The 9,552-nt window shown below is 52.4% G+C and overlaps 1 protein-coding gene across 1 annotated transcript in view; it reads right to left on the bottom strand.

Moving 5' to 3' along the window:
* Positions 1–137: 137 nt before the first annotated feature.
* Positions 138–9,552, bottom strand: part of EZR (ezrin) — a 25,799-nt gene continuing 16,384 nt past the window's right edge. Inside the window, exons 6-12 of the mRNA XM_006868459.1 lie at positions 7,819–7,915; positions 2,974–3,137; positions 2,566–2,696; positions 1,743–1,903; positions 1,357–1,449; positions 507–758; positions 138–302 (exon numbers count right to left, since the gene is read on the bottom strand). Of these exons, the coding sequence (XP_006868521.1) occupies positions 138–302; positions 507–758; positions 1,357–1,449; positions 1,743–1,903; positions 2,566–2,696; positions 2,974–3,137; positions 7,819–7,915 (1,063 nt within the window). The remainder of the gene's footprint in view (positions 303–506; positions 759–1,356; positions 1,450–1,742; positions 1,904–2,565; positions 2,697–2,973; positions 3,138–7,818; positions 7,916–9,552) is intronic.

The following is a 9,552-nucleotide window of genomic DNA, read 5'->3' on the forward strand; positions in this document are numbered from 1 at the left end:
CTACTCGCTTTGTAAAGAAACTGGAATATGTTGCGGGGGTTCTAGATTCAGCACACTAAAAAACCACGTGGTATGGGGGTCTCTTACAAAGACCCCTATACCCGCCTGCCCCCAGTCCTGCCCTCCTCGGCCAGCATCTACATGGCCTCAAACTCGTCAATCCTCTGCTTCGTGTTGCCCTGCCGGATCTGCCGCAGCGTCTTGTACTTGTCGCGGCCTTGCCGCATGTTCTCGTTGTGGATGATGTCGTTGTGGGTCCTCTTATTTTCGTCTCTGGCCTGGGACAGCTCGTTGGTCAAAGTCTGCAACAGAAGGGAAACTCAGTCAGCTACTTGTCCTTTGACACAGTTCACAGGCAAGCTCGTGGCTGAAATGCCACCCCTCTGACCCCTTGGGAAGTGATGACACAGGGGAAGGGTGGGTATGGACTGGGGACCGTAAGAGTGGGAGGCATAGGCCAGCTCCGCCCCTGCTTGCCCACAGGTAGGTCTACTGCCTCCTCTCACCCGCAGCTGCCGCTGCACACGCTCATTCTTCTCGGCCTCGGTGATCCGCTTCTCCTCGTTGCGGTCATCCATAATGCCCTCACTGGAGAGCTCAGCGCTGTAGCCCGTGTATTCAGTGCCCTCCTCCTGCGGGTTCTCCTGAACGTGGTAATTCACCGGCTCGTATACAGGTGGCGGGGGCGGCGGGGGCGCGGTCATCACCAGGTGTAGCTCCTCCTTGGTTTTCACCAGGTCGTCCTGGGCCTCTTTGGCCTGAGAATGGGGGACAATCATAAGAGGTGAGTGGCCTGCCTGTGGACGCTGGCCAAGATGGTCAGAATTCTGCCCGTCACCACCCTGCCTGACCCGGGCTGTCACCAGATGTTCCAGCAGATGTGCTAGCCTGAGCCTGTGGCTCGGGTGCACCCTTATCCCTCAGCTCACTGCACCAGGGAGGGGCTCTCCTTGGAAAAACCACCAAAGTATTCTAACAGTGAAGCCTTACAGAAAGTCATGTGACTAACTGTCCTCGTGCAGGTACCTACCCTGCCTCATGGCCCATCCTCAGCTGGAGACCTGCTCCCATCCCCACCTCAGGATGAGCCTGCTCTGTAACCAGCTTAATTCACATAGGACTTCACAATGAAGCCTTCCTTCTATAGGTCCCTGTGGACAGACCCCTGGACATGGAGTGTACTGGGAACCCCCTACTTAGGAAAGGAGATGGAGACCCATTCAGGGGTCCCCAGCACTGACAGGATGGGCTAGAAGGGGCTGCACTGTTCAGGGTGACCAAGCCAAGGATGTGGTGAGAAAGCTCTTTGCTCCCCTGCTGACTCCTGGTGGCCCTGCGGCCATGCCCGGTGCTTACCCGGTGCTGCCATTCCTCCACCTCGTCCTCCTTGCGCCGGCGAGCCTCCTCCAGCAGGGCAATCTTGGCTGTGTACTCCGCGAGCTCAGCGGCCTGCGAGGGCGACAGTTACAGTGACTACGGAGCCCTCCCAGAGGCATCCATTCATCACCTTGTACTGGGGGCATACTTCAGTGAATGGTCCCACTGTGATGCCCCTACTCACTGGCCGCCCTGGGATTGTGTTTCCCCCCAGGCCTGAGCCCCCTCCCAACCAGGGTCACTCTACACCCTCTCATAGGTCACTTGACACCCCAGACAGACACTGTTAGCAAGCAGGTGTCACTTTTTCATTCCCAGCAGCAGTCTCTCCATAATTCAGGATCTTGAAACTTGGTGGTTCCTACCAGCTGCTCTTGGCTCTTTATCTGATCCACGGCCTGCTGTTCCAACTCCTCCTTGGCCCGCAGCGCGGCCATGCGGTCAGCCTCCAAGCGTTCGGCCTCCTCCTGGGCACGCTTCCTCTCCTCCTCCAGCTGCAGGGCTCTCTGGATCTGGTCGGAGAGTTCTAGAAGACATGGGCACAGCTGTGTAAGGACCCTGGAGTGCTTGCTGAAAATCCCAGCCCTGGTTACTGAGTGAGATCCCCGGAGACCAACTCAGGAAATCACCAAGCACCAGACTCAGTCCCTAGGGGCAGACCTCCCCTGGATAACCCTGGAAGTGAGTGTTCTGGGGCCCATTCCACCTGTGTCCATGTTGAAGGTGTCTTGTAAGTCCTCATGGGCCAGGGTGGCGGTTCATATGCATCGCCCTCCCCTGGCCCTAGGACTGTATGGTCATTATGCTGTAGCTGACACAAACAAGCTGAGCTTCCAGCGTTGAGCCCACAGAGGAGGGTGAGCTGACACTAGTCATGTGATCTTGGACTGCTCTGAACCTTATAGTCCCCACACCAGGAAAACGAGGGAATGTGGTAGTTAGCATATAGGACTGTAGGGAAATTTAAGACAACGGCGAGCACAGAACCTAGCACTAAGGGTGTCCTCCTCTCACCCATGCGACCTCAATACCATCAGGTGTTTCCAAGTCTGCATATCTGGGTGTTGTGTTAAACTGAATCACACAGGGCAAGTCTGCATGCCTGTGAACACCATCTCTGTCCAGGTGGCTTTCGGTGGGAAACTTCAGCTTCACGGTGAAGTCTGAGCCCAGAACAAAGGCCCTCACCTTTCTCGGCCTTTTTGGTTTTCTGCTCGTAGTCCTGTAGTCTCATCATCAGTTCCTCCTTCTCCCGCATCATCTGCTCCTTCTCTCGCTCCACGGTCTCTCTCCTCTTCTTCTCCGTCTCCAACTGTTGCCTGGTGCAGGGAGGAGAGGCACAGAAGGTTTAGTGACATGATTTTAGCGTCATGTGTCCCCCACATGTGCTTCCGTCCAACTGGAGTGCAGGGCCTTGGTCAGGCTGGAGGGGCACCGTGTTCTGGCCGTGTTGTGTTTCGGGCCTTGAACCCATGCACTATGTCTATCCTGGGGCTCAGCTATCCTTGTCCTACGCTCTGCTGCTCCAGCGTCTGTGACTCTGGGAAACCCAAACTCGTTTACTGCCTTGTGGGGGTGGGGTGGGGGAGTTCTCACCGCTCCAGCTGCTTCTGGTGTTTCTCCTCCCGGGCCTGGGCCTTCATCTGCTGCACCTCAATGGTGTCGGGCTTGCGGCGGCGCATGTACAGCTCGTGGTTGCCCATGCAGAGCTGCAGGATCCGTTTGTTAATCCTCAGGCGGGGGGCGTAAAACACAAAGTCCTGCAACACAGAGTGGGCACACTTCGGACACAGAGCCACAGTGGACACTTGAGACACGCTTCTACAAGGACGGTGGCTGTGGGGCTGGAGGTGTCAGCAAAGCCTTAAGCCCCAAGTGAGGTGCCAAAAATGCAAATACCTTTCAGACTTCCTGAGACCTGTGGGGTCAAACGTGCAAAGAGCATGTGTGACCTCGTGTGGATGAGCTTCTGAATATGTAATTGAGCTCATGGGATCATGGGAGCCTCAGGAACGTGTGCAACTTCATGTGAATGTGTGAGTGTATATACAGGAAGCCCACCAGTTAGCCTGTACAGCCACTCCTGGGGTCCAGTCTGACCCCGATGCTCCACAGTCTCTGATTCTTGCTTGGACTGCTGCCACGGGCTCTACCCTGGCATGTCTGGGTTTGAGTGTTCCATGGTTGGCACACGCCCTGGGCCCCGACCTATTCACCTAAACAAGTCTTCACACATTTCCTCCACAGTCCCTTCACTTGGCATAGACCAGCCCCTCTTTAAAGATGAGGTGCCGGGTACCATCTTAGGGCTCTTCACTGCCACGCCCTCTCCAGACACCTGTCTCCCTACCTGTGCACTCTATACCCAACCAGTGACCTCAGCAACACCTCTAATGGGATGGTGGGATTAAAACTCTGAGATGGCACTTAGAACAGGTATCTGGAACAACGGAAGCTGGCCAACATACAGCTCATATGCCAAGGTCGTTAACTGCCTCAGGAAACCACTGTCAGACAGGCCCTCTTAAAGAACGACAGGTGACAATCTCAGTTCCCAACTAGTAGCCACATAGAGGACCTCAGCCTGTAGGGGGGAAACTGGCTTAGGGACTCTAAAAAAAGAAAGGCTATATTGAAAAGTCTTCACTCAAACCCAGGGTCCTTGTCATCAGGATTCTGTGATGGGGAGGGTGGCCTGAGACGGAGGAATGAAGCTCTACGCCCCCTCATCAAAGGATAGGCTTAGCCATTTACGTCTTCTCATCTGCCCCACCCAGAGCCCTGGCTTCCGGGGTGTGGCTGTCTTTGTGGTTTCACACACTTGTTATTAAGCCATCGGTTTCCCCAAGAGGTGCCTGAGGAGCTGGGAGGACAGGTATTTTTATTACCCACCTATCTCTTATTACACAAGAGAAAACAGTCTTGCACTGTGGTGTCAGCCATGCTACCTGAATAGTCCTCACTGGGAGTAATAGGTACTTGGAAAGGAACCCGGATTATCACTGAACTACCTTAAAAAACCAAGCAAGCAACCAACCAAGCAGGGGACAGGAGCTGCCTGTTTATGGGAGACTCTACACCACACTTGCGCTGATCCCCCCTCCAGCCACCTAGAGACAAATCCTGAGCTGGTGAGCAGGTGGGCTTTCGTGGAAGGCCTTGGAGGTAAACTGACTTCAAGTTAAAACACCAACAACTGATCTTTCTTTAAAACTATCTAAACCCCAGTCCCTGACCTGTGCCTGGCAATGCAAACCCCTAACACCCACCCACAAAACCTGGGGCAGGGCGGAAAACAGAGCCAAGTCCCCTGAGGAGGAGGTAGAAAGAGGCCTTGGAAGTCAAAGGAGCAGAACTATAACACGTGGAACTTCTAAGAGGGGTTTTCTCCCGCTCCTGAGCCCACCGAGGCCCGCCCCCAACTCCCCACCCCAGAACCAGGACTGGGAGGAGACTGAGGGCTGGTGGCCCATCTGAAGCGCTCTAGATGCAGGCTACACCCAAATGTAAATTCTGTTTTCAACATTTCTCAAGTTGTGAAACTGTTCCAGCCTGTGCATACAACAAAGGCTCTTTTTTGAAGGTGGACGGAGCTCATCTATGACACTGGCAAGGCCCCCCTGGAAGGACTGTGGACATCAGTGGTCTTCAGGGAGAGCCAAGTGGTGGCCCCGGTGGCTGGCTTTGCCAGGGGAAGCTCTTTGCCATGAGTGTGGGACCGTGAGTGTGGGACAGGGGCTGACTTTCTCAGAGCAGCAGAGACACCTGAGGGGGAGGGGCAGCTGCGTCAGCACCAGATAAAGGCCCAGAGTCCACTCAGCCTTATCACCACTGAGGAGTTGCCCCGACCTTTGGGGTTGTCTATCTTTCAGGTAAAAGTTGAAAGTTGAAAGTTGGGTTTTCAACTGCCCACAGTGAAAGGGGCTGAGGCAGGGCAGTGCCCCCAAGGGGGTAGGGGAAAAGTGATTACAGAGACTGAGCCCCTCCCCTAGGGCTGAGAGCCCCCTCACTGGGTTCCCCACATCCCTCCCCAGGAGTGAGGCTTCCCTCACCTGGGTCCTCATAGTCCCCTCAGTACTAAAAGCCTCCTCCCTGCGCTCCCATTCCCTCCCCTCCACATCAGGGCCGAGATCTTCCCCAGTCACAAATTAACGAGCCCCGGGTGTGGTTTGGTTGTGGAGAATAAGCACTCGACAGTGAGTGGCTCCTTGGAAATCCTACAGGGTCACTACGAGTCAAAACCAACTTGATGGCACTTCACAACAACCATCAGACAAGTGTGTTACTTGTTTTACTAGGACTCGTCCATCTTGTCCACTAGAATGTCCACTTCACGTAGGCAGGGCTTTATCTCATTCTTGCTATATACACAGGTTACTAGAACGGTGCCTAGCACACAGTACGCAACCAGCAAACACGATTTCTTCTTTTTCTTTTTTTTAAAGAGATGGCTCTACACAGCACTACAACATACCAAAAGTAGGCCGGGCAAATCCAACCACACACATTACAATCCTTTGCCTGGGAATTTATAATCATGAACTATTCTTCAGCTTTTTAAAAGCTTATACTTAATGCCAAATGTGAGAAAGGAAAAAACAAAAAACACCTTAATACTGAAACAGTCTAGACAGTTCCTCTTTCTATTGTTAGTCATTGGCAATAGAAAGAGGAATTTTCTAGACTGTTTAAGTATTAAGTCTTAATTCCTGTTTCTACTGCCAGTCATTAGGAGTCCTGGTGTGGCGCTGTGGGCTAATGCATCAGACTGTAAAGTCATTTGAACTGCAAGGTCAGTGGTTCAAGCTCACCAGCTGCTCCTTGGAAATCCTATATAGGATTGCTATGGGTTGGAATCGACTCGACGGCACTTAACAACAACATTGCCAGTCATTACACTTCTACAGCACATAATAATAATAAATTCTGGAAATTTTCTGATAAGAGGAGGTTCAAAAAGTCTGTGAAAAAATGCCATTATCTTTTAGTTCCATTTTTCCATGAACTTTTGAAGCCCCCTTGTATGACAGATGCTCTAACGGCCCCAGTCCCACTGCTACATAGAACATGGGTACACTGTGACCCGTGGCTCAGGACTGCTACATAACTGAACTGTTGTTACTATATGACTGGAAAGTCTGTATTAAACAACTTTAATTTGAAAACCTGCGATTACCATGGGCTGCCAAAAGAACCAATAGATCCGTTTTGGAAGAAGTGCAGCCAGAGATGGCCAAGATGGTCTCCCATACTTAGGACATATTGACAGGAGGGACCAGTCGCTGGAGAAGGATATCATGTTGGATAAGGTGGAGGGTCAGAGAAAAAGAGGAAGACTCCCAGGGAGATGGATTGGCTAAGTGGCAGCATCAATGGACTCAAGCATGGCAACAGTAGTGAGGTTGGCCCAGGATCAGGCAGTGTTTCGTTCTGCTGTGCATAAGGTCACTATGGGTCGGCACCGACTTGATGACACCTAACAACAATCACCACCACCCATGGAATAGGAGTCAAGAGTCTTCTCCAAACAATGTCACGACCTGCTGGGTTTGAACTACGCTGGACTAACATCTGCGCCACCCCCTAACCTGGGGATAACAATACCATCAACTGTTTTAAGTTTGCCACCCTTAAACCCAGAGTCAGGTGAGCAGCCACCCGAGCTCCGGACCACAGCCCATGTTTGCCTTCCAAAGCTCAGTGCTGTTAACTAAGGAATACAATGCTGTAACTAATGACCACAGTGCTGTAGCTAAGGGAACACAAAAACACTAGAAGGCAAGTCCCTCCAACCTGTAATTCTGGGGACATTCTGAGAACCCATCAAGTGGTCAGCTTTAAAGAAGTGGAGTTTTGATTAGAACACCAAACCCTCATCCATTCCACCATGTACCATCATGTGTGCATCTTACTCATTCTGAGTAACCCCAGCTGAAGCTCACATGGAAGCAGAACAGACCATGGAATCCAAGCAAATGGCCACACCACAGCTACTGGCTAACAGATCTCAGGTCGTGAGTATGGGCGGCCCCACCCCTGAAGCCTTCCCCCCTCAGCATCAGTTGAAGGAGTGGAGGGAAGATCCTCTGAGAGGCATAAGGAGGGAACCAGGTGTGCCTGGCCCCAGTACCACACGGTGTGCATCGTCCCTGGGGTTGCTGGGGCCCCACACCAGGTGCATTTATCTACAGACAGGCCAATGCTCCCGGGGACCGGAGCCTTTCACCAGCCCAGTGCCAGTAATGCAGTGTTTGGGACTAATACTGGTCTGCAGATCCAACCACTTGAACTTGCAGTGTGTTCACCGGATGGTGCAGAGGACTGGTTCTGAGCACTGCCTGTCCTTGGTCACACACAACGAGACATGTGAGCGTCACCCTGAACTCAGTGAGCTGGGAGACGGAGATATAAGGATCCTGCTTAGCATCCGGGTGAACTTACAGGTGCCTTCTTGTCGATGGGCTTAATGACAAACTTCTTGTCATTGAACGAGATGTTTCTGATTTCACTCCAAGGGAAGCCAATCTTTGGGGTCAACCTAAGGTGGAAAGCAAAAAGGCGTTGTTAGGTGTATGGAGGTACATGCACGTGTGTAGTTGGGTGGGTGACGTGAGGTCTGCAGATTTAGGCTTTAATTACACACATGAAGTTAACCAGGAGGCACAGTATGGAGCATGAGGTGTTATGAAGCTAGATCCACCCGTCCCCTCTCAGTCCTGCCTGCTTCCCACTTCCCGTCACCAGGCTTGGACTCGTGACGTCCACCCTGTGTCTTTGAACTCGTCATACTTAAGATCATTCTCTGATCCCACCTCTTCAACGGCCAGTAGCCTGACCCAGCCCCTGCCTGATCCACTTCCCTATTAGGGAGGCCACACCCCTCCTCTTTGTACAACAGAAAACCGTATTCCTCAACGTAGAATCCAAGTGTCTCCTCACCTGGTCCCAAGCTTCCTTCTTCAGTCTTCCTTTACCTACTTGCCTCCCTGTCCATCTGAGGGATGGGCTCCATGATCCCTCCTCCTTCAACTACCCACTTCCCTCTCCGCTTGAGATCAGAAGACGGGGGACGCAGACAGGAAGAAACAGTTAAGCACGAACATTCTCTGTTCGCGTCAACTTGCTGTCTCTCTATATGTCACTCAAACTCTTCTCTCATGGCTATTAGAATTGTTCAGTGCCATCAGTTCTGACTCACAGTGACCCTGCATAGAGTTTCCAAGGAGTAGCTGGTGAGTTTGAACCGGCAACCTTGTAGATCAAACCGGAGTGCTTATTCTACAGTGCCACACACCAGGACTCCTGTTTAAATTACTGCAGGCTCATTAACCTTGAAAAGAAGGCCACATTCAGAGTGGTGCTCAGTATGTATCCATGGGAATGGGATGGACAGAGCCTCCCTGGGGCCATGCTTTCAGTTCTCATCCTGATGGCCATTCTCCTGGCTGGACACAACCTTCTGTGCTGTCTTCCAACTGCCAAGAGGCCCTTGTAGACAAGACCCCTGACAGGGCCTTACAGGCCAGCCAAGCACGCTGGCCTTGATTGGCTCACCACATGGCTTCAAGGTCACATAGCACCACCAGCTGCTAACCTCAGAACCCACCCTGGTGGTCAGCTTCCATTAACATTGTTGTCATGGTGATCCTATATAGGGTTTATGAGGAGTGGATGGCGGGTTTGAACCACTGACCTTGTGGGTTAACAGTTCAGCGCTTATCTGACCGCATCACACCAACCTCCATTAAGATTAAAGCCAAGAAAGATAGGAGGGAGCAGTTCGACTCTCTGACACCCCGAGTCATGACAACCAACGATTCTGCCCACATCCAGATCCGGTTCTAGGAGTAACGGCAGCTCTTCAACACCACCCCCCAGAGGAAGTCACCCCATCCTGTGAAAAAACGCTTGAGTTGGAAATAGGAGAGGTAGGGCATAATGGACTGCCTCCTCAGGTGTTTTCATGCAAATGGACACATACTACTGCTGCTGCTCTGACCTGGGAGCCAGGGAGGACAGTGAGGGTGCTTACTGAGGTCGAGTGGGCCCCTCACACCTGACAGACCTGGGAGCCAGGTAGGATAGTGAGGGTGCTTACTGAGGTCGAGTGGGCCCCTCACACCTGACAGACTTGGGAGCCAGGTAAGATAGTGAGGGTGCTTACTGAGGTCGAGT

This window comes from Chrysochloris asiatica, unplaced genomic scaffold, assembly GCF_000296735.1.
Source record: "Chrysochloris asiatica unplaced genomic scaffold, ChrAsi1.0 scaffold00117, whole genome shotgun sequence".
Taxonomy (NCBI): Eukaryota; Metazoa; Chordata; class Mammalia; order Afrosoricida; family Chrysochloridae; genus Chrysochloris; species Chrysochloris asiatica.